General features: G+C 43.0%; 1 protein-coding gene across 1 annotated transcript in view; it reads left to right on the forward strand.

The window, feature by feature from the left end:
• Pstpip2 (proline-serine-threonine phosphatase interacting protein 2) overlaps positions 1-25,834 on the forward strand; it is a 94,681-nt gene that overhangs the window by 30,905 nt on the left and 37,942 nt on the right. Inside the window, exon 2 of the mRNA XM_015992682.3 lies at positions 13,174-13,274. Within this exon, the coding sequence (XP_015848168.1) occupies positions 13,174-13,274 (101 nt within the window). The remainder of the gene's footprint in view (positions 1-13,173; positions 13,275-25,834) is intronic.

Below are 25,834 nucleotides of genomic sequence, written 5' to 3' on the forward strand. Positions count from 1 at the left end.
GACACAGTCAATAAGACAAAACAGCAGCCTAAAGAATGGGAAAAGATCTTCACCAAACCCACATCTCACAGAGGGCTGATCTCCAAAATATATAAAGAACTCAAGAAACTAGACATCAAAATAACAAACAATGCAATTAAAAAATGGACTATATATCTAAACAGAGAATTCTCAACAGAAGAATCTCAAATGGCTGAAAGACATTTAAAGAACTGCTCAACATCCTTCATCATCAGGGAAATGCAAATCAAAATGACTCTGAGATATCATTTTTTCTATTTGTTTACTGTCTCAGTGGATCTAACTCTGCAAATATGGATGAATTATTGTTGATTAATATTAACAAGTAGTGGAGCTGGAGAGATGGCTCAGTGGTTAAGAGCACTGGCTGTTCTACCAAAGGTCCTGAGTTCAATTCCCGGCAACCATATGGTGACTCACAACCATCAATAATGAGATCCAGTGCCCTCTTCTGGCCTGCAGGCAGACATACAGGCAAAACACTGTATACATAATAAATAAATAAGTAAATCTTAAAAAAATTAACAAGTAGCCTACCAATTATAAATGGAATATCTTGTTCAAGCCTTACAATAATCTTACAGTATAATCATCATTATTATCTTCATTATATTTTTAAGTAAATTTGGTGTGTGTGTGTGTGTGTGTGTGTGTGTGTTTCCAAGAGTGTCACAACCTTCATATGGAGGGTGAGAGGGCAACTTATGGGAGTCATGTCTCTCCTCCTACCACAGAGGACCAGGAAAGAACGGAGGTTGCTATCCTTGGGGAAGAAGTGCCTTTACTGTTGAGGCTTCTTGCTCATCTTCATCTTGCCCTTTATCTTCATTGTGTAGAACAAAAAGCTGAGGGTCAAAAAGCTGTGTTGTGAAACAGACTGAAGTCTGCTCAAGCCACATGGCCACACAGCTCTTTTTTTTTTTTTTTTTTGAGACAGGGTTTCTCTGTGTAGTTTTGGTGCCTGTCCTGGATCTCGCTCTGTAGACCAGGCTGGCCTTGAACTCACAGAGATCCTCCTGGCTCGGCCTCCTGAGTGCTGGGACTAAAGGAGTGTGCCACCACCACCCAGTCACACAGCTCTTTTTATTTATTTATTTTTCTGTGTATATGTGTGTAGTATGTAGGCCTATATGTACAGTGTTTGTGTGTGGGTGGGTATGCATGCACATGTATGTGTATGAAGGACATAGGTGTCAGATGTCCTCATTGATTGGTCTTTGTTTTATTTATACTGAGCCAGGGTCTCACTGACCCTGGCTTATTGGTTTGCATGGTCTAGCTGACTAGCTTGCCTTGGGGACTCCCCAAGCCATGTGACTTTGGGCAAATCATTCTGTCAATTGACTGATTGGCTCTGTTGGAATGTGGGAGATATTGGAAGGATTAAAAGAGATACTGTGCTTTGAGTTGAAGACATATTCAAAAAGCAGTTCAAGACTAGCCACGTAGGCAAAGAAACATGTCTAGAACACAAGAATTTCTTCACCAAGGCAGATACCGGTGGAATAAACATATCTTGTTATGTATTCAGAACTGTTTGTCATAATCAGCTATAGAAGTATCAGAGAAGCCTTAGAAGATGTGAAAACTGCGGTCTGTCTCCTACCAGGTTCTCCTAAACACAAGGTCAAAGTCAATAGAGTGGTTGTGTCCTTCAGCTTCCTCTAATGAAACAGTAATAGATGAAGGCAAGAATGATACCCCACCCTATTGGTGAAATACTAAGGCGACTCCATGTAGATAAAAGGGAGGTTTATTTTGTGGGGAAACTCACAAATGAAAGGATAGGTCACAGGGTCTGAGAAAGGCGTAGCCCAGTCCGGTGGTGTTCTCTGGAGAACTCTGTTCGGTCTACCTCCAGCGTCCCAGGATCCAGGAACCAAGAGAGCTGGCACATCTGGATCTCGTGTCTTCAGGGTCCTCTCTCGGCCCTGCCTTGTAGGTGTGACAGTTACCAAAGCCTCAGTGGGGGTTGGAACTTCCAGGTCAAAGCTGGAATGGCTGCCCACTACACCACCCCAGTTGCTGCACCAGCATTATTTTACAGCCCTGCCGTTCTTTCATCTTGCCCCAACAGCCCTCAGACAGCTCTTGGTAGGTGAGAGCCGTGCTTGACGTCCACACGTGTCTAAATGTCCCTCCTCTCAAGTCAGCAGGCCAATGGGAAAGGCAGCATCAGTGGATTGTAAATAAGCGAAAGCAGAAGGCAAGAAAATAACTATGTTATGCATGAACACATTAAACAAGAAAAGCAGATGAAGCCAGGTGTGACGGCACATTCCTTAGCATTCCAGGGGTTGAGGCGGGAAGAGGGACTGGAATTAGAAACCAATCTAGACTACATGGATCAGACACTGTCTCAAAAGAGAAGGGGTGGGGAGGATATGCATATGCACCCAAGTGTTGAGAGTGATTGCCATCTTAGCATTTTTATGTACGATCTAAATTCCCTGCAATATACATATGCTACTTTTATAATCTGAGGCCTTTCTCCCTGTCTCCATCCCTGAATGGGAAATTAAATGCTCTTGTCTATCAGTCATCTGTTCCCAAGCCGTACTAAAATAGCAAATGAGACATGGCAGCATTAGAAAACAGAGAAAGACCTGCTGGTGAGCCGTCGATTGTGGGACATTCTGCCGTGTAAGAGGCAGATGGGACTAGATGGACAGAGGTTGAAAGAAAGTTTCCAACCCAGGGTAGACAGAGCGTAGAGTACGTGGATTCTCTACATCAAGTCCTAGGACCTTAGCAACAAGCTCTGAGGCTGCTGAACTGGGAGCAGCCATGGCAAGATCAGTTAGAGGACACTGGGAATTCAGCCAGGGTGAACGTGGAGCAGCTGCTTCTGATAGTTCTGCCCATGTGTCAGATGATGACACCCCGAAGCAGGTGCCTGACATGAGTGTGATAGCCTCCAGCAACAGGGCTGGACTGTGGCAGTCTTCAAGGAAAAAGGTCAGTGCAGTTCTGGGGCTTCTGCATGTTTTCCTCTCTCCAGGATAACACCTTTCCTACCATATCTCACTCCATGCAGAAGCAAAAGCATCAGAAATTGTACCAAGAGGTTATCAAAACACCCAGGAGTAGAACACACATGAACACACACACACACACACACACACACACACACACACACACACACACACACACAAGTGCATGGGCGCACGCATGCACACACACACACACATGCAATATGGTGAGCTGACCAACTATTTTTTGAGATGTGCTCTCCCTGTGTAGCTCTAGAACTTGCTATTTAGACTAGGCTGGCCTTGAACTTACAGTGATCTGCCTAACTGTTAGGGCTAGAGACAGGAGAATCACTGGGGTTTGCTGGCCACCAGACTAGCTCTGGGTACAGGGAGAAACCCTGTCTCAAACCAGCAAGGCAAGCCAGGTGCAGTGGCACACACTTTTAATCCCCCTAACACTTGGGAGGCAGAGACAGGCAGATTTCTGTGAGTCCAAGACCAGCCTGGTCTACGTAGAGAATTCTGAGACAGCCAGGGTTACATTGTGAGGCTCTGTCTCAAAACAAAACAAAGCAACCAAAAAGTCAGACAGTGACAGAGAAAACTCCTGCTATCTCATCTGTCTCTGGATTCTGGGCACCTTCACACACACACACACACACACACACACACACACACACACACACGTGCACACAGCACACATATATACAACACTCATACAATGCCAAGACAGGGCTAGGCATAGTGGTGCACATCTGTAAACGCAGCACTCTAGAGATGGAAGGTTCAAAGCTAGCTGGCTACCCTGCTTCAAAAAACCAAAGTAGGGCCAGTACAGTGAGTCATCGGGTGAAGGTACTTGTTACAAAACCTGTGAACCCGATTTCAATCTCCAAACCCCACTGACTGTGGAAGGAGAGAACCAATTCCTGGAAGTTGTTCTCTGACTTCACAAACACATTATTGCAGGAGTGTGACAACACTCACACATCTCCCTCACACCCACACTCAAGTGAGTGTACACACACACACACACACACACACACACACACACACACCTCAAAGAAATCAGAAATAAAAATAAATAGAACACCTAAGAATCAGCCTTTTTATGTAAATTATAAAACATTAAAAACTTTTTATTGTAAAATTTTGGAAGCAATTTATGCTCATACAAAGAAAGTACTTCACAAACTTTGTTACATCCATATATGTCAAGTCTATGCAGCTGTCAAAAAGGAGCTGATATGGAATGATGTTCAGGTTTTTATTTTCTTTGAGACAGGGTCTCTTTTTCTAGCCCCAGCTGTCCTGGAACTCTACATAGACCAGATTGGCCTCAAACTCACAGAGATCCTCCAGGTTTTTATTTTCTTTGAGACAGGGTCTTGGCTATCCTGGAACTCACTTTATAGACCAGATTGGCCTCAAACTCACAGAGATCCTCATTGCCTTTGGCTGAGTTTTGGGATTAAAGGTGAGCACCATCATGCCTGGCTGGTGTTCAGTTTTTAGGAGTGACCACAGCATCTTAAATCCTGGACACAATAAATGATTTATTACTGTTACTTTATAGAACATGGCATGTTTAACACTATTACGTATGGTATGGGCAGTTGTCCTTAGTTAGACCATCAGAGCACCATGTCTGTCTACCCTGTGCATCTTTAGGTGACTCAGAAGTGTTCAAGGAACTAGTCTGGAGAGACAGCACAAGCTCCCAGGATTTATTTTTATTATTTTTAATTATGTGTGTGTGTGTGTGTGTGTGTGTGTGTGTGTGTGTGTGTGTGTACATGAGTGTGGGTACTTGCAGAGGCCAGAGGCATCAGATCACCTCAGGCTGGAGTTACAGGCTACAGTTACAGGTGGTTGTGGGCTACCCAACATGGGTTCTGGGAACAGAACTCAGGTCCTCTGGAAGAGCAGTAAGCACTCTTAACTGCTGAGCCATTTTCCCAAGTCTGTAGTACTTACTTTGGCCTAAGACAGATGAACAAATGGAAACATATATGATCCTGCTCATTTGTACAAAACAAAACAAAACAAATACCAAAAGAATAAACCAGAAATGAATGAAGTTTGTCACTAGTAAGCAAGAGCTGTAATAAGTGGCAAAGGTACAGGATGGAACTGGTATAAAGGGAGTCTGTTCTCTGCAGATGCCCTTTTAAGTAGTCATGACTTGAGAAAAATGTTATATATGTGCTAGTATTTAGGGCCATGGATGTAGCATAGTGATGGCATGCTTCCTTGGCATGTGTCAGGCTCTGGGTTCAGTCTCTAGCACTTTAAAAAATTATTTTTTTTCTTAACATGTATGAGTGTTTTGTGTGAATATCCGTATGTGCACTGTGTGCATTCCTGGTACCCATGGAGGCCAGAAGAGGTTGTCAGGTCCCCAGAAACAGTAGTTACAGTTGTAAGTTGCCATGTGGGTGCTGGGAATTGAACCTGGGTTTTCTGGAAGAACTGTCAGTGCTCTTCAGCCAGCCAGCGCGCGCTCTCTCTCTCTCTCTCATTTATCATCTCTCTTTACCATCATTATCTATCTATCTATCTATCTATCTATCTATCTATCTATCTATCTATCTATCTACCTATCTATCTATCTAGCTATCATCTGTCTGTCTATCATCTGTCTGTCTATCTATCTGTCTCTATATCTTTCTCTATCAAATCCAGAAGTCTGCATGCTAGGTCCGTGCTCTGCCAGCTAAGCCACATTACTAGTCCAGTATTTTTTAATTTAAAAATTAATTAATTTGTTCTTTGTTTTAAAAATCATTTATTTACTTATTTATTTTGTGCACGCGTGCACATGATTGCTATGAATATGGGGGCAAGTCATCAGGCTTGGTGGCAAGTGCCTTTACCCCCTGAGCTCTCTTGCCAGTCTGTCTGCTCAGTGTTTTAAATAATGGAGAACAGCTGGAAACAAGTGAACAGGATGGGAGAAACCCTTCACAGGGAACGTGAACAGACACAGGTAGACTTATTTTTTTTTGCTGGTTCTTGCAGGGCAAGCCTAGAGCTTTATACATGCTAAGTACACCCCTATTGAGCTAAATCTCTGGCCATTAGCTTTAAGCTTTTTTCCCCCTAAAGATTTGCTAAGTCTGTCTACGGCTATACGATCCTGAATCTGCCCAGTCTCCTCTGATCTTGAGAGATTTACGAAGCTCCCCAAACCACTATAGTTTCTTTTCTTTAAAAAGTGTGTGTATATGCTTGCATGCTCATGCATGTGAGGGTGAATGTGCACATGTATGCACACATAGAGACCAAAGAACAACCTCAGATATCATTGTTAGGGATATCACACACTCCCTTTGAGTTGGGTTTCTCTGTCCTGGAGCTCATTATTTAAGCCAATGAGCCTCAGGGATCCATCTCTCTCTGCCTTCCCATTACAAGTGAGCTACCACACCTGGTATTTTTTATGTGGCTTCTGGGGATGTAACTTAATTCCCCATGCTTTCAAGGCAAACGCTTTATAGACTGAGCCATTCCGAAGCCCACTGTGGTTCCTTTTGGATGACCTCAAGTTCTTAAAGATAATTTCCTATGCTTTCTCCTAAAAACATTATGTTTTACCTTTATATTTAAATGCGTGTTCATTTCAAATTGACTTTCACATACGGTAGAAGATGAATGGAGACTTTGCCCATCGAGTTTACTCAGATGTTCCAGGAACATCTGTTCAGAAGAACTAAGCAGCTTTGGGCACTTTGCTGAACATCAGTTGGTTATAGACAAATGAGTCTATTTCTGTATCTTTTTCTGTTCCATTGCCTGCTTGTTTTTCTTCGGGCGGGTCTCTACCATGCAGTTCTGATTATTGTAACTTCACGGAAAGTTCTCGAGTCAGGTGGTCTCAATCTTCCAGCTTCTATGTCAGGGTCTCAGGGAGTTCAGGCTGGCCTTGAACTCGCTATGTAGTCAAAGCTGTTCTTAAACTGATCCTCCTGCCTCCACTTCCCAAGTGCTGGGTTACACTTTTGTGTTACCATGCCTGGCGCTGGCTATGTTTCTCAAACAGAACACTTCAACCAAAATTTTATTTTGTGCCTAGTCCAGGTCCTTTGTAACCCTTCATGAATTTTAGGTCCAAATTGCAGTTATTTAGAGAAGAGGACTTGGGGATTCTGATGGAATTATGTTGCATCTGTAGAGCAATTGGGAGAAAATCAACTTTTTAGCAGTTTTTATGCCTTCAAATAGGATGGATGGCTGCCTTTACTGAGAACTTACCTTTCTTTTAGCAATGCTTTTTTTTTTTGAGGTTTCCAGTAAAGAAATTTCACAACTTCAGTGTTTATTCCAGAATAGTTTGTATTTTTATGTCATTGTAATATTTAAAATCTTGAGGGCTGGAGAGATGGCTCAGTGGTTAAAAGCACTGGCTGCTCTTCCAGAGGTCCTGAGTTCAATTCCCAGCAAACACATGGTGGCTCACAACCATCTGTAATGAGATCTGGCACTCAGGCAGAACACTGTGTACATAATAAACACATCTTTAAAAAATATTTAAAATCTTTTTCTTTTTCTTTCTTCCCCTTTTCCTTCCTTCTTTTCTCCCTCCCTTCTTTCTTTCTTTCTTTTTTTCTCTTTTTGATATGGTGTTTCCCTCCCTATGTAGTCCTGGCTGGCCTAGAACTTGCTGTGTAGACCAAGCTGGCCTTGAACTCACAGAGATCCGTCTGCCTCTGCCTCATGAGTGATGGGATTGAAGGTATGAGCCACCATGCCCTGCTTTGGGTCAGTTTTCTTTCATTTCATTGTGAGAGAACTTTAAGTTTTATGTTTCTTTAAAGATGTGGGGCTACTCCTATCTTCTGATGCTCATTTGTGTTGTTAGTGGACTTCATGATGTTTCCTTTTTCTTTTTCTTTTCTTTTTTTTTCAATGTTGCCCTTGTTGTCCTGGAACTCATTCTGTAGACCAGGCTGGCATTGAACTCAGAGATTCACCTGCTTCTGCCTCCCGAGTGTTGGGACTAAAGGTGTGCACCACCACTGCCCGTCTGATATTTCCTTCTTTTTTTCCAGTAAAAAATTATTTTATTTTTAATTATGCCTATGTATCTATGCGTGTCTGTGAGTGGGTATGTGCACTGTGCACATGAATGTAGGTGTCCTCAGAGACCATAGGCTGGTTGGATCCCCTTGGACTTGGAGTTACAGGTGTGACCTGTGAGCTGCCCAGTGTGGGTGCTGGGAACTGAACTTTTGTTCTGTGAAGAACAGGATCTCTTAACTGCTGAGATGTCTTTTGGGTTTGGAGATAGGATTTCACTGTGTTGTGCAGGCTGGTCTTGAACTTGAATTCTCCGTGCCTCAGATGCTGACGTGCTGGAGTTACAGGTGTGTACCACCACACCTGCTACTTTAGCTTATAATACCTGTAGAATCTGCATTGACTGAAATCTGTATCAATGCTCCCACTTTCATTCTGATATTGGCAGTTTGTATTTTATTCCCCCCCTCTTATTTTTGATTGACATAGTTTATCAATTTTGTTTAACTCTTCAAGGGACTTCTTGGTTTCATCAGTGTTTCTCTGTTTTGTGTTCCTCTTTACTGAATTCCCCTATTTTAAATCTTTCTACCATTTACTACAAGTTTAACTGGTTCTTTTTCTTGAGCTACTTAAAGTAAAAGCTTAGGTCAGTACCTTTAAAATCATCTCTCTCTCTCTCTCTCTCTCTCTCTCTCTCTCTCTCTCTCTCTCTCTCTCTCTCTCTCTCTTTGTTCACTTTTATTATTTATTGGAGACAGGGTCTTATATGCTCCAGGCTGGCTTCTAACTCACTATGTAGCCAAAGCTGACCTTGAACTCTTGGTCCTCCTTTCAGAGTGCTGGGAGTATAGGTATGTGCTACAGTACTTGGCTTCTGCAGTGCTGGGAATTGAAATCAGGCTTGTGCATGTTAGACAAGCAACTGGCTGGTTGAGCCTCATCTCATCTCATAAGTTTTGGTGTGTGTGTGTGTGTGTGTGTGTGTGTGTGTGTGTGTGTGTGTGTGTGTGTGTGTATTGGTTTTGTGAGACAGGGTTTCTCTGTGTAGCCCTAGCTATCCTGGAACTCACACTGTAGACCAGGTTGACCTTGAACGCACAGAGATCCACCTGCCTCTGCCTCCTGAATTCTGGGATCAAAGGCATGTGGCACCACGCCAGGCGAATTCTGATATTTTCATTGTCATTTTATTTGAAATGCTTTTATATTTTTCCAGGTGAATCCTGGTTATGTTAAAGGACTCTATTTAAATCTTATTTCTTGGCCATTAGTGGTGACACATACCTGTAATTCTAACCTGTGGGAGGCTGAGTTAGGAGGGTTGTCAGTTTCAGGCCAGCCTGGGGAACACAGCAAGACCCTGCCTCACCTGCCCCCAATTTCTTCATTTCTTCTTTTCTCTTAGGACTAGTCTAAACTTCCCTTCTTTTTCTCCTGTAGTAATCACACATGTTCTTCATATGGCCATGTTATATACTGTGCTCATCTCTAACTTTCTTTGGACATACATGTTTGTTTTCTGTGTATGATTTTTACTGACCCCCTGGAATGAATGGTAGGCTCCCTGGTTGCAAGTATTCAACTTTGGGCTGGCTTTATAAATTTGTTAGTATTTTGTGTGTAGTTGGTATGAAATTAAAATGTATGTCAAAAGCCATTGATATGAATGATAAAATTTGTGCCTAATCCAAATTACCTATGATGAGTTAACTGATTTGTTAGAAAATATGCTAACTAGGGTTGGGAATGTAGCTCAGCTGATATTGCTTCTCTAGCATGCACTGGCCCTGGGTTTGATCCCCCGTACTATATAAACCTGGTGTGATGGCTGTAATCCCAGTACCATATAAACCTGGTGTGATGGCTGGAATCCAGTACTATATAAACCTGGTGTGGTGGCTGTAATCCCAGTACTATATAAACCTGGTGTGATGGCTGTAATCCCAGTACCATATAAACCTGGTGTGATGGCTGTAATCCCAGTACCATATAAACCTGGTGTGATGGCTGTAATCCCAGTACCATATAAACCAGGTGTGGTGGCTGTAATCCCAGTAATATAAACCTGGTGTGATGGCTGTAATCCCAGCATTTGGGAGGTTGAGGCAGAAAGATCAGAAGTTGAGGGCCATACTTGGCTATGATGTAGTAAATTAGATCAATCTGAGTTTCATGAGACCTGGTCTCAAAAGAAAGAAAGAAAAACAAAAAACAAAACAAAACAAAACTAAACAAACAAACAAAAAATGATAGCTCATGACACAAAACAGTATATGCTGTTAGCCAAGTGACAATAAACACTCCAGGGACCAAGGACAGTAAATTCTTCCAGGAAGATGCTGTTCAGAGAAGAAATGGGATTTGAACAGGCGCTGAAGCTGAGGTAGGATTTAAGTGAAGAAGGAAGACATGCCCTTTCCACTAAAGGAATAGTATTCGGAAAGGTCTTGGGGTAGCAATGTGCATTGTTCCTCCTGGAGATGGGAGAGGAGACCCGTGTGGGAAAGGTTGCGGCGGGAGGTGGGGGGGAGGTGTGGATTTGCACAGAAGCCTCTGATTCTGATTCTGAGGATTAGGATCAAGGGTTTTGTCATTCCCACTTCTAATGGCAGATAGTGATGCTCTCTTAAAAATTTCTCCTTTATTTTGCTATTTGTATATTTACATTGATTTTAAAAATTGTTTTTAATTTGTGTGTGTGCAAGCAAGTAACCTCTGAGCTATCCCCCTAGTCCTACTAGCTATATTTTTATTTCTGCCAACCTTCCCTTCCTCTCTTTCTCTCCCCTTCTCGTCCCTCTCCTGCCCTGTCTTTGTGGATATGCAGGTGCAGGTGTGTATAGAGGCCAGCGGCCAGCCTCTGGCAGTCTCCCTCAGGAGCTGTCCACCTTGTTTTTTGAGACAATCTCTCGCTGGATGGTCTTTCACTGGAGCTTGCTGAGTAGTCTAGGCTGGCTAGCCAGCAAGCTCCACCAGGGATGTGCTTGTCTCTGCCTCACCAGGGCTGGGATTATGAACACGCGCTACGACCCCTGACTTTTATGTGGTGCCTGGACCGAACTCCGTGCTTCATACTTTGGTGTGAAGCCGACGTTTTGCCCACCGAGCTCTCTCCCTTGGTGCCGGGTGTCTTGCTATATCTCGGGCTGCATGTGCATTCCTCTGTGTGGCTTTGCCCTCCCGATCTTATTTCCGTCTTTCAGGTTAGTGCTCATGCTCTCCGACTAGCATAGGCCAGCCCTCCGCTGCTGTGGACCTGGGTGCTGGGTGCTTTGCTTTTTCTGAGAATCTCTTTTCTTAGTTACTTCTTATTGGCGTTCCTTTCTTCACTGATTTCAGAGTGACTGGGCGGCCGCTCTGTTTTGGTTTTGAGACTGGCAGCTGGGAGGCCTGTGTTTTCAGGAAACTCTGTTCTAGCTTTCTTGCCACACCAGATCTAACTATTTGTACTATTAATTAAGAAGAGGGAAACCACCTCCCTGATGTCATAGTACAGAGAAGTCTAGCGTTCTTGATGGGTAGGAATGGAGACATCTGTCTACAAAATGACTTTGACAATGAGCCTTTACATGCCTTTGTTCACTTCCCTGGGGGCTTTGCTTTCTTGTTCTGTTCTTGTTATGTGTTTGGGTGGGAGACATCTCACCCTGCACATTTCTGCTGTAGGCCCCCGAGGTGTATGACATCAAGGGAGGTTTTTCTGTGAGGGGTGCAGGGGTGGTGACAGTGTTGCATGAAGCTCTAGGCACGTTCAATAGAGTTGGGCAGAAATCTGTCTGAGGACTTAGAAGAGGGAATTGGGCTACCCAGAAAAGACTCCCAGAAAACATGAGAGTTGAAAGCCTGGCTTTGGATTTTGCAAAGGATAGTGTAAATACTGTATTGAAGAGGGGGTAGTGAAGTTGCTAATTAAAAATTGAATATTCTTTCCCCCAAACTTGGGTCAGGAACTATGTGCAGCAGTGCTGGCCCAGACTCCCATTCATGATTCCGTCAGGACAGTGGCCACTTTCTTCCACTCTGGGGCTTGCCTTCTCACTCTTCCTTGTGGTTCAGGACTGCTTCCCTTTTGTGGCTATTCCACAGTCCTTCAAGAGGTCTAACTGGCTGTGGGAGGAGATGTCAGGGTCTTTGGTGGCAGGATTAAGGACAAACTGAATGTTGTTTAGCCCCTGATTAAAATGGGCCTGTAGTGTCAGTCTCTCTCTCTCTCTCTCTCTCTCTCTCTCTCTCTCTCTCTCTCTCTCTCTCTCTCTCTCTCCTCCCCCCACCTTGGTCCTACATATGGGTACTTCGTTTTAGTTTTGAGAGGAGCTGGTTCTCTGTGCTTGACTGCCTCCTCAGACTTATGGGACAAGAGTAGGGGCCAAATTTGGTAGATTCTCCAGGAAATGCCATAGACCAGGAAGAGACTATTGGCACATCACAGATTTTCCCTGTGATGCCATGCTTTTGTTGGGTAATTGACAGGTCTTCAGATTGTATTTACTAATGCATTTAAAAATTAAACAGGAAGTAGACTCAGACACTGGGCCATTATCTTGAGCATAGGAAATCTCAAAGCCCACCCCCACAGTGACACATTTCTTCCAACAAGGCCACATTTACTCCACAAAGCCACACCTCTTAAGAACGCCACTCCCTATGAGATTATGGGGGCCAATTACATTCAAATTAATATACTCTGTGTAGTCCTGGCTATGCTGGAACTCACTCTACAGTCTAGGCTGGCCTCGAACTCACAGAGCTCCACCTGCCTCTGCCTCCCAGTGCTGGGATTAAAGGCGTGCGCCACCACCTGGTAGCCAGAGACAGTTTCTGACAAGCGATTTGAAGGAGCACACAACACCCTGTCTCTCCTGTCCTGACTTAGGTGTGGATGGAGGCCCAGAGAGGGACTTGAGTCCGCCTCACCCCTCATCCTTAGGCCTCCCATTCCTCTGTCTTGTCTCTTCTGTTTGGTGGCTCTTCAGTTTCACCATTTTAACTATTTTTTTTTCCAGCTGTTCATTTTTACTTCTTTCCTGATTTCTCTTGGGTTACATCTTTGTAAAAATGATTCGGTGAAAGTCCCATTGCGGGCTTCCTGCCCCTTCTGCCCCATGCCTCCTTCATGCTGATTCCTAGTCTGACGCTATGCTGTTCATTCCTCCAGAGCACGGACATCCTCAGCACTGTCGGCTACGACAGCATCATCCAGCATCTGAACAATGGCCGCAAGAACTGCAAGGAATTTGAAGAGTTTTTAAAAGAACGGTAAGATTCTCAGGCCTTCAACATGCCCCCCACCCCCACCCCAGACTGGGAATCATTCGTTTTCTCTTGTCTTTCTTTTTTAGAAAGCTATTTCTTGTTAGTACATGGCCATGCATGTGCTACAGTGTGTACGGGGGAGTCAGGGGATAACTTTGTGCAGTTGGCTTTTTCCTTCTATCTTTACATGGCATCTGGGGATTGAACTCTGGCTGGCGGGCTTGCCCCCCAAGCACTTCTCCCTTGTTTACCAGTTCTGAAGACTCTCTGCTACAGGCTATGAACCCATCCTAAGAAGTAACTGGTATTATTCTAGAATTAATATTAATATGCCTTCTCAGTGAGAAATCACTCTGCATACTTAATAGATTAATAGAGGGGGAAAAAGCTTTTCAGCATAGCATGTGTCCAGCTCTGGCTAGTGCCCATAGAGGAGCAGGCCATGAATAGATGGTTTTAGTAACTCACACACCTTAGGCTTGTGCATTCCACACACACACTGTCATCCTTACATTTAGGTCCAGTTCCAGGTCACACTTTGAACGATTTAAACAGAGACAAGAGACTACAAGTCTGGCTGCTTGGGCAGATGGGAGATTTACACAGCAAAGATATTGCCAGAATTATTTAAGTATAGCAGTGTTGTACTTTTCCAATAGTTGTTACCCGGGGTCGTCTTGCCTGCTGCGAAGAATTATGCTTTTCTAGAGAAGAGCACAGGGGACTTACTGCAGGCTGGGACCTAATGATGGTTGTGAGCATGTGCAGCCTCCTCAGCCACCCTTAGAGTCATGCTCTTTGATCTGGAGATGAGCCTCATGGCCATTTGTAATTCAGAGTTTCCTCCTTTTGTTATGGGAATGGAGCCTAATTGGGGCTCCATCTTTGTAAACAAACATCAGCATCCCAGCATCCTAACTTTCACTGATCTCAAACAGACCTGGTTAGCATTCTTCTTATCTTTGGTGTATTTTGGAGGCAGTGGCCCCCTTAGCTAAATTCTACTTTGGGTGACTTAATGTTTTAGTGACTTAAGCAAATCTATCAGTAAGCCTTTATAAGCGTCAGTTCTGACACTCGAGTTTCTTCTACATCAGTGCCGGTTCTAAAGTTCCCAGGAGCCAGTTTGAAAAATGAGATTTATAAATGTGACAGCGCATAGAATGCAGTGAGCACACAAACAGAATGAAGAGGTGTGATCTCAGTGACACTGAAGAGGCAGATTAAGAATCGGCAACACACACCCAGTGGTGACGGTGCACGCCTTTGATCCCAGCATTAGAGGCAGGAGGATGTCTCTGAGTTCAAGACCAGCCTGGTTTACAGAGCAAGCTCCAGGACAGCCAGGCTACACAGTGAAACCCTGTCTTGAACCTCCCCCTACCCTACCAAAAAGAAGAAGAATTGACAAAATAGCCAGGCAGTGGTGATGGTGCACATGCCTTTAATCCAACACTCAGGAGGCAGGGGCAGGCAGATCTCTGTGAGTTTGAGGCCAGCCTAGTCTACAGAGTGATTTTTCAGGACAGCCAAGAGCTATATAGTTGAGACCCTGTCTTGAAAGAAAGAAAGAAAGAGAGAAAGAGAGAAAGAGAGAAAGAGAGAAAGAAAGAAAGAAAGAAAGAAAGGAAGGAAGGAAGGGAGAGAGAGAAAGAAAAAAAGAAAGAAAGAAAGAAAGAGAGAGAGAGAAAGAAAGAGAGAGAGAAAGAAAGATAGAAAGAAAGAAAGAAAGAAAGAGAGAAAGAAAGAAAGAAAGAGAGAGAGAGAAAGAAAGGAAGGAAGGAAGGAAGGAAGGAAGAAAGAAAGAAAGAAAGAAAGAAAGAAAGAAAGAAAGAAAGAAAGAAAGAAAGAAAGAAACCGGCAAGAATCAATAAACAAACAACTGAAACAACCAAATTCTGGGGTAGCTTCATGGAAGAGGGGATCCTCTGGCAGGAAAGGTGGCTCTGACAGCTGTGGGAGACAGGCGGTCTTGGAGGTGGCAGTAAGCAGGGAGGTGGTAAGAGGAAGGCAGGACCTCATTCAGACACCAGAAGATGAGGCGCCATGAGAGAGGCGGGAGCAGGACCTAGCTGTCTTGGAGGCTCTAGGGAGAACGTGGTTCGTGGTTTGTGTAGCTTCTGGTACTGTTAGGAGTCTTTGATGGGTTTCAGCCCTGTACTCCCTACCCTCTTCATTACTACAGGGAGTTCTTGGCTTGTGAGGACTCCTGCGATGATGGATTAGGAGCTGACCCTGCTCAAGGGTGCTCTCATCTCAGCTAACTACATCTGTAGTGACCCTATTCCAAAGAAGAGGACAGTCTGAGACAGTGCGGACTAGACTTGGACAAGACTATTTTTAAAAGGGAGACAGCCCATGACATGCAGGTAGAACAGGCAGGAAATTGAGACCTACAAAGGAAAGAACTTGAGAGAAACATCTAGTTACTTCCTCTTTTTATCCTGCTTCCTTGGTCATTGGTCAGGGACATGCATCAATGGCACGTATCTTCCCAGACGTCATTTTCCTCATCAGTAAAAGAAAGCCATTGGACTCTTGTTCTGTAAAATCTGTGAGCAAGGAGCCTGAGTCTTCCAACGAAATTAATAACTCAAGGGAGGCACTATTTTGGGAATATGTAACAAAATAGGCCAAAATGGGTAAATATCAGGTACTTGGATAAAAGGTTTCATTTTGACTACCTACTCTGACTTGGGGGCTCCCTCGAGCTCCAGGCAGGGAGTCATTGGAGACTGTTTTCAGGCCTGAGGGAAAGGGCTGCGTCTGATTATGCACCAGAAGGATGCCTGGCTTATAACGGATGTTCAGAAATGACAACATAGGGGCTGGAGGGATGGCTCAAAGGCTAAGAACACTTGTAGCTCTTGCAGAGGACCAAGGTTTCATTCCCACTATCCACATGGCTGCTTACAAATAACCATAACTCCAGTTCCAGAGGACCTAATGCCTTTTTTTTTTTTTTTTGGCCTGTATGTGTTCTGTACACAGGCATAAACACAGGCAAGCCACTCATGCATATCAATTAAAAAATAAAGGAATCTTTAGAAGAAGACAAATGCATGAGCAGGAACACTGGGGTGGTTAGTGGGTGGTGATCTAGGTAAATGTTTCCCCAGTCAAAGGGGATTTCTACAAAGTCCTGGTGGTTCCTCCCGTGGCCATGACCTCAGAACCCAGCACTTCCCCTATGCTTGGGATCTTCCTCTGTATGTCAATGGTGGTTCCCCTGGTTTTAGAGGGTGACTCTGGAGTTTCACTTCAACAAAGCTCTCCCTTTTCTTCAGAGAGCAGACCCCTGTGCTTGCTGGGGGTGGGGATTCTGTCCACAGATGCCTTACTGCTAGAGTGCCTCCTCCTGGAGGCGGGGGGGGGGGGGGTTCTCAAGAGCCCTTCAGGAGCAGACAGGAAGGAGGATGGAGGACGAGAGACAGGGATGCTCTGCTAGATTCTGCACGCAATACACTGGAAGCTGGATGATGACTCTGGAAGTGCTGATGTTTAGTTACCGCTAGTTTTAATACTGAGGTAAAACAGGGGGCTTTCTAAAGCTGGAGAAGAAGTCCTGGGGAGATTGGCTTGGTTTGAGGAGCGATTCCACTTCCATTGAGAGGAAAAAGCAGATAAGGGCCAGGGCTTAACACAGAAAGGCTCAGAAGATTTGCACTTGGACTTTCAGGGGTAAGCATTTTAAGGTGCAGAGAAAGAGGGAGAGGCCAGACAAGGGATTCAGAGTGACATGGTCAGAGTGAGGAGAGATTCCAGAAGTCTCTTTTCAGCACTGGGCAGCCGTGGGATGCCATTTAAAAAAGACCTCTGCAATCTTGGTGGCTGTGGTGCCCGAGACCTCTTTGAACCACGCTCTTGGGAAACTCAGAGCAAATGCCGTGGGACCGTATGCTGAAACCTGGCCAGAATGCTTCTAGACTGTAGGTGGAAACTTCGATCAGAACTATGCAGTCTTCGGTGAGATGAAAACTTGGTTGGAGCAGAGTCTGCAGGGCAATGTAGATGGACCCAGGTTTCAGGCAGCAGACTGGACATTGGGATGGACTACACTGGGGTAGGCCAGCACTGATAGCTGGACTCCTGAAAGGTTGTCCATAGGTGTGACCTTACAAAGGGATGTCTAGAGGTGTGATGGTCCTCTGTGAGCCAGAGAAAAAACAGGTAGACTAGCAAGCAGGCTGGACTGCATTAGACTCCATCCTGCACTTGGCTTTCTCCTCTTTCCTTAGTCTTCCTTACTTAACACTAGTGTCAGATTAGCAGGCAGCTCTGGTCTCCTTTGCTTTTGTCCTCAACATCTATCTTTTCCTTTTTCAAAGAGCACAAACTTTTCCTGGTTTGTAGGGATTCAGTGTCTCAGCCTCCTGAGATCTGGATGGTTGTAAATTATCTGGGTGTATGAGTTTACTGATGTCTTTTCATTTTACTTTAGCCAAAACTGACACATCCCTCCAGATTTTCCCTCTTTTATTCATATTTATCCTCTTTCTCCCCCTCTATCACTAATCACTAGTCTTACTCTGTTTTTGATCTCACTTTACAAAGTGGTTAACATATCACTCTACACAGTATTATCAGTGCTCCTTTACTTCCTAAAATGATTGGCATTTAAGGGGTGTTGTGTTTCTTTTTTTAATTTGACTATTATTGGATTTTCATAGCAGGCATTCCCTTTGGTAATGATCCTTTTGAAGACAGTATTCCAATTTTAGGGGAGCACTGGGGATTGAGCCTGAGGTCCTAGACACCAGTCCATCAGAGAAAAATGGCACTTCAGCCTTACTGAAATCTAGTTCTTGTTGAATGTTAAAAACACTTCCTGTGAAAGAATCAGGGACACTTGAAAAGACCCAAATTGAAAATAACCCAAACACAGATGTACAAGTCCCAATGCAAAAGTATAAGAAACGTGAAAAACCAAGACAACATGACTTCTCTAAAGTTAGTAATACCAGTAGTAACGAACTAGACAAAATCAAAGACAAAAAATTCAAAAGGATACTTGTAAGTATGTTCAAATAGATCAAAGAGGCCATAAATTTCTGAATGAATTCCAAGAGAACACAAATACTGAATAGAATAACATAATCAGTATAAGATATGAAAATAGAAGTCAGTAGAGACAGAAAGGCTGAAGAAAGCCAAGTGGAATATTGGAAATGAAAAATTCAGTAAGTCAAATAAAAACTCTATGGAAAGGCTCACCGATGAAATGGATCATGGGGAGGACAGAATATCAGTGCTTAAAGACAAGGTAGAGGAATTTCATTATTCACACTGTTAAAAAGTATAAATTCACAAGAAGGTATGAACAGAACATTTGAAATCTATGGGACACTCTGAAAAGACTAAATCTACAAATTATGGGCATAGAAGAAAGAGAAGTTCGTACTAAAAGCATAGAAAATATTTTCAATAAAGTCATAGCAGGAAATTCCCCAAATCTAGGGAAAGAGGTTCCCACCTAGTACAAGTGACAGTTAAAAAGCCAAAGACCAGAAAAAAACAAAAAACTCCTCATGTTAAATTGTAGTCAAAACAGTAAATGGACAGAACAAAGAATTCACATTGAAATCTGCATGAGAGAAACACCAGCTTGCACATAAAACCAGACTCATACAAGAGATTTCTGTGGTGATATACTATGAACCCTAATAAAATCTGCCTGAAGATCAGAGAACAGAACAAGCCACTAGATTAAACATAGAGGCCAGGCAGTGGTGGCACACGCCTTTAATCCCAGGAAGTGATGGCTGGGTGGAGAAAGGTATATAAAGTGTGAGGAGACAAAAACTAAAGGCTTTTCAGCAGAAGCGTCCCTTTCAGCTAGAGGCTTTTCCAGCTGGAGCCTTTCAGGTGAGGACACAGAGGATTTCAGTCAGAGGACTCAGGTTTTTTATTAAAAGATTCATGTTACAATTTCTCAACAGAAACTTTAGAAGACAGGAGGGCGTTAATGTACCTAATTGAAGGAAAATGAAAAACTTTCTGTGATAAAGAGATTAAAAAATTTATGACCCCTAATTGAGGTCTGCAGAAGATCCTTGAAGGGATCCTTCAGACTGAGACAATTAAACACATGTACAAGGCTACAAGGAAGAATAAGGTACACTGAAACGTGGATAACCAAATGAGGACGAGGAAAACACCAAACACCACACAATCAACAAAGTGTCATGAATTAATACAAACCTTTTGGTAATAATTCTGAATATTAATGGTCTCCAGTCCCTATTAAAAAGCACAGACTAACATATTGGATTAAAAAACAGGTCCCATTGGTTGGGGATTTAGCTCAGTGGTAGAGCGCTTGCCTAGCAAGCGCAAGGCCCTGGGTTCAATCCTCAGGTCCAAAAAAAAAAAAAAAAAAAAAAAAAAAACACAGGTCCCATGTATTTGTTGCATCAAAGACAGATGCTACCTTAGGGCAAAAGGACGAAAAAGTCCCAAGCAAATGGACCTAATAAACAAGTAAGTGCTACTGTTTTACTATCTGACAAAAGTCACTCCAAATTAGTAGGAAGGGACAAAGAATTTTTTTATGCTGATAAAACAGAAAAGCCCATCAAGAGGACATTGTAATTATAAACATGTATGCACCAAATATGAGTTCACTCGATTTTATAAAACAAATACTATTAGATGTAAAGTCACAGATTAACCTCAACTTAGTAGTACTGGGCTACTTCAATACCACACTTCCATAATAAATAGGCCATCCCAAGGAAAAAATATGTATCCATGTTAAACAGTATCATAGACCAAGTGAGACCTGTACAGGACATTTCACCCAAACATGCAGAATGTACATCTCTCTCAGCAGTCTTTGGGACTTTCCCTAAAGGAGAACATATGATAGGACACATGGCAATTCTTAGCAAACATGGAAATCATTCCTTGTATTTTGACTACAATGGAATAAAACTTTAAATCAACAGCAAGAGAAACTATACAATATACACAAACTCATGGAGATTAAATCACACACTGTTTCACGATGAATGAATCACTGAAGACATCAAGGAGGAAATTAAAGAATTCCTCCACTGAATGAAAATAAACACATCATATCAAAACCTTTAGGATATAATGAAAGTAGTTCTGAGAGAAAGGTTCATAGCTACATTGGCTACATTAAAAATTAAAGAGCTTTCAAATAAATAACTTAATGATCACCCTTAGAGCAAGAACAAGTTGAGCACAAAATCAGTGGGTGAGAAGAAATTATATCAAGTCAGAAATTACAGAAATGGAAATAATATAAAGAATCAATGAAGCAAAGAGCTATTTCTTTGAAGAGATAAATAAGATAGGCAAACCCTAGCTAATCTAACCAAAAGAAAAAGAAGACTCAAATTAATAAAAAAAAAAAATCAAACCTAAAAATGGAAAGGAGACTTTACAACAGATGCTGGGGAAATTCAGGAAATTCTTGGGACATGCTTTAAGTTGGAAAATCTAAAAGTAATGGATGAATTTCGGTTGCATATGATCTACCCAAATTAAACCAAGCTGGGATAAAGAATCTAAACAGGGGGGCTGGAGTAATGGCTCAGTGGTTAAGAGTGCTTGCTGCTCTTCCAGAGGTCCCAGGTTTGGTTCCCAGCACCCATGTCATGTGGCTCACAACCACCTGTAACTCTGTCTTCAGGGGATCTAGTGGCTTTTTCTGGGCTTTTTGGGCACCTGAACACACATGCATCCATACATTTGCACATGTGCACACATGCACATACACACACAAATAAAATAAAATAACACATCTACAACAATTGTTGAGATTGGGGCTGAAAAAGTCCAGGCCCCAGATTTCTTTGTTTCTTTTTTTTTCTTTCTGTGTGTCTGTCTGTCTCTCTCTTCCCTCCCTCCCTCCCTCCCTCCCTCCCTCCCTCCCTCCCTCCCTCCCTCCCTCCCTCCCTCCCTCCCTCCCTTCCTTCCTTCCTTCCTTCCTTCCTTCCTTCCTAGACAGGGTTTTACTACATAGCTCTGGCTAGCCTGGAACTTGCTATGTAGACCAGGAGCCTGGAACTTGCTATGTAGACCAGGCTGGCCCCAAATCCACAATTCTCAGCTTCTACCAGACTTTTAAAGGAGACTTAACACCAATGCTTAAACTATTCCATAAAATAGAAAAAAAAGTGCTTCAGACTCAGAGAAAGACACAGCAGCAACACAATGAAGTCAATTAAGTACTTAAAAACTACAAACTAAATAGAAGAAAACATCAAAGAGATCATTCACTCTGGTCAAGGTGGCTTCATTCTAGAGATTCAAGGATGGTTCAACAGATGTGAATCAATAAATGTAGCACATCATACAAATGTGGTCAAGAATAGAAATCACATGATCATTTTAATAGATACAGAAAAGGCTTTTGACAAAATCTAACATCCATTTATCATAAAATCCTGAAGAGGCTACAATAGAAGGAATGTATGTCAACATAACGAAAATATATTTAATTAACTGTAGCACGAATTCTAACTGGTCTTAATAATAAAAACCTGGAGGCAGATATCACAGTGAAAGCTGAAAGATCAGGTGAAAGCTGGGCAGCCAGCCACTAGAGAGACTTCTTACCTTTGCTGAATCCTCAGCCTGAAAGGGATCTGCACTCCTATCTCCTTCCGCCTTCTATTCCTTTTCTTCACACAGCTATCACACTTCCTGTCTCAACCTCCCTAGTGCTGGAATTAAAGGTGTGTGCCACCATTGCCTGGTTCTGTTTCTCTTTTAAACTGGATCAAAATTTTGTGTAGCCTCGAACTCACAAAGATCGTCTGCCTCTATGGCTAACTAGTGGTTTAGCTCCATACTCTGATCTTCAGACAAGCTTTATTTGTCTGATCACAAACAAAGTATCACCACATCTAACATTATACTAAACAGGAAATACCTCCAGGCATTTCCACTAAAATCAAGGACAAGACAAGCATGTCCACTTTCTCTACTTTTATTCAATGTAGTGCTTGAAGTCTTAGAGAAAAAGAGACAAAGAAATGAAAGTGATATAAATAGTAAAGAAAGAAGTCAAAGTTTCCAGATGACATGATTCTATGCATAAGAGATTCTACTAGATTCTATGCATAAGAGATTCCTAAGATTCTACTAGAAAACTTGTAAAGCTGGGAAACTCTTGCAGCACAATGGCAGGATGCAAAATCAAACACCAAATCATCAGCCTCTTGTGTACCAGCCACACATCTGACAAGAAAGAAATCTGGCAAGCAATTCTATCCACACCTGCCTCAAAAGATACTTTGGAATAAACCTAACCAATGAAGAGAAAGACCTCACCAATGAAAACTTTAAAACTGATGAAAGAAAGCACAGACAGTCAAAGATGGGAAGACTTCCTAGGCTCATAGGTGGGAAGAGGTAACATTGTGAAAATAACTATCTTTAGAATATTTTTTTACATTTTTTGTTTTTATCAGATAATCAGCAGATGTGAATGCCAAGCTTAGCTAGAGACCCTGTCTCAGGGGAAGAAGATGGAGTGTGCGCTAGAGCACCCTCTGCCAACATTTGTCTTTACATGTGTGCGCACAGGCACATGCTCACATGTGCACACACACTGCAGACATAGATATTCACAAACAAACAAAAAAATTTAAAAAATACCGATTTCAATCACCATCAAATGATACAACTAATGTATGTATGCTTGTGGTGTATTTGTCTATACATGTTCATGTGTGTGCATGCACATATGTGTGGCTGCATGTCTGTGTGTGTGAATGTATGTTGTGCAGATCACAGGTTGCTGTCCATGCCTTCCTTACTTGTTTTTCAGCAGTTTTTTACTTTATTTTTTGTTGTTGTTGTAGTTGTTGTTGGTGTGTGTGTGTGTGTGTGGTTGGAGGTCAGAAGGAGAATCAGTTATTTCCTTCAACCATATGGGTTCTGGGGGTTACACTTGTTTAATCAGGTTTGGCAGCAAGCACCTTTGCCCGGCGGGCCATTTCACTGACCCTTTACCTTACTTTTTGAGACAAGGTCTCTTTCTGAACCTGGAACTCATCAGCTTCAGTAGGCTGGTTGGCCAGGAAACCCCATGCACCCCAGGGATATAATTATGGATGTGTGCCACTGTGTTCTACTGTCCACCCCATACAAGGTCTCACTGTGTAGTCCTTGCTGGCCTGGAACTCACTATATAGACCAGGCTGGCCTAGAGCTCATAGAGATCCTCCTGCCTCTGCCTCTCAAGTGCTGGGATTAGAGGTGTGCACCATCATACCTGGCCACGTGCTCCTCTTTATGTGTTGTGTGTGATGCACTTTACCCACTAATCGTCTTCTCAGAACCTGTCTTAGGTAGGGTTTCTAGTGCTGTGAAGAGACACCATGACCGTGGCAACTCTTATAAAGGAAAACATTTAATTGGGGCTCACTTACAATTTCAGAAGTTTAGTTCATTATCTTCATGGCGGGGAGCATGGCAGTGTGCAGACAGACATGGTACTGGCTACATCTTGATCAGAAGGCAGCAGGAAGTAGACTATCTCACTGGGAGTAGCTTGAGCATATATGAGACCTCAAAGCCCACTCCCACAGTGACACACTTCCTTCAACAAAGACACACCTCCTGATAGTACCACCACAGTTCCCAAATGAATTAATTTTGGTTGATATAATTTGAATAACTTATTATTCTTTTCTTTGATTTAAATATTTATTTTTATTATTTTAATTATGTATATGTATGTGTGTGTGGGGGGAGTATGTACACATGGATGTAAGTGCCCACAAAGGCCAGGGGTGTGAGATCCCCTAGAGCTGGGGTTACAGGTAGTTGTAAGCCACCTGATGTGGGTGCTAGGGAATCAAACTCTGGTCCTCAAGAAGAGCAGTATGTGCTCTTAACCATTGAGCCATCTCCCCAGCCCTGGAGCTTTTCTTTTTATTTTTTTAGGATAATAAAAGCTGGGCCTGGTGGTTCAGGGCCATAGTCATAGTTTTTGGGAAGTTAATGTGAAGATTTAGGTTGATGTAGGCTACAGAGTATGACCCTATCACAAAATGAAAAAGTCAAGGGCTGACCTGAGTGAGTAGCTGTTACTTTCTGGTGCTGGCAATGAAGCCCCAAGCCTTCTCAGGTAAATACCACACCACTGGCCTACATCCCCCAGCAGTCTGGGGCAGGAGAGATGGCTCTGTAGCACGAATCCTGATTGGTCTTAATAATAAAAACCTGGAGTCAGATTTGGGGTAAATGTGGAATGATCAGAGAAGCAGAGCAGCCAATCACTAGTTCTTACCTCTACGAAATCTTCAGCCTAAAAGAGGCCGAGCTCCTGTCTCCTCCCACCTTATATTCCTCTCTCTGCCCAGCTATATCACTTCCTGTTTCCTCCTCCCAAGTGCTGGGATTAAAGGTGTGTGCCACCACCGCCCGGCCTCTAGTGGCTAGCTCCGTGCTCTGATCTCCAGGCAAGATCTATTTATTAAAGCACAAATAAAATATCACCACATGGTTCAGTGGTTAAAGTGTGTGTTGCTCCTGTAGACGGACATAACTTGGTTTCCTGTGTTCACACAGGAAGCTCCTAACTGCCTGGGACTTCAGCTTTGAAGAATCTGATATCCTCTTTGGTCGCAGCAGGCGCTCAAATGCTTGTACACATACGATAACATACAGACACATGTAAAAGACATGAATCTGATTAAAAATGTTTCATTTTTATTACAAAATTCATTTAATTTTGTATTTCTCTGATTTCTAGTGTGATCTGGAATCATTTTATACATCATATATTCTGTTTTGTCATCTAGTTCTAATTTTTTCCCTTATTTGGTAGAGGTTCTTTTAATATGTGTGTTTGTCTGTGGAGTGTATGCATGTGTGCCTGTGCCCATGTGAGTGTGTGGAGACCAGCAACAGCAGACCCCATCCACCATTTATTTATTTATTTATTTATTTGGAGACAGTCTCACTGTGTAGGCTTGGCTGTGCTGGAACTTGCCTGTGTAGATCACGCTAGCTTTGAATTAACAGAGATCTGCCTGCCTCTGCTTCCTGAGTGCCGGGGTTAAATGGTGTGTACCCCCATGCTGCTGCTGCCATGTTCCTCTTCCTTTGAGACAGTGTCTCTCACTGTCCTGAGGCCTCCTGGGTAGGGTAGGCTGCCTGGCCGGTGCACCCAGGAATCCTGTCTCCTACTTCCAGGGGCTGGAATTGCACGTTTGTTTCACATACCTGGCTTTTAGGGCCTGGGTTCTGGTGATTGAAGGGTGTCTGTATGCGTGCATGCGTGCGTGTGCGTGCATGTGTGTATTTTCTTAAGGCTTATTTTTATTTATGTGTATGTGTCTGTAGGCCATGTGTAAGTATGGGTGCCAAGGAGGCCAGAAGTGAATGTCTGATCCTTTGGAGTTACAAGTGGTTATGAACTGCCTGATGAATGTGCTATGAACTAAACCCAGGTCCTCTGGAAGAGCAACAAGTGCTCTTAGCCACGAGCTGCCTCTCCAGCCCCTTCCTTTTGTTTTTTGAAACAAGGTCTCATATATTCTAGACTGGCCTCAAACTCCCTGTGCATCTAAGGCTGA

This window comes from Peromyscus maniculatus, chromosome 19 (assembly GCF_049852395.1).
Source record: "Peromyscus maniculatus bairdii isolate BWxNUB_F1_BW_parent chromosome 19, HU_Pman_BW_mat_3.1, whole genome shotgun sequence".
Classification (NCBI taxonomy): Eukaryota; Metazoa; Chordata; class Mammalia; order Rodentia; family Cricetidae; genus Peromyscus; species Peromyscus maniculatus.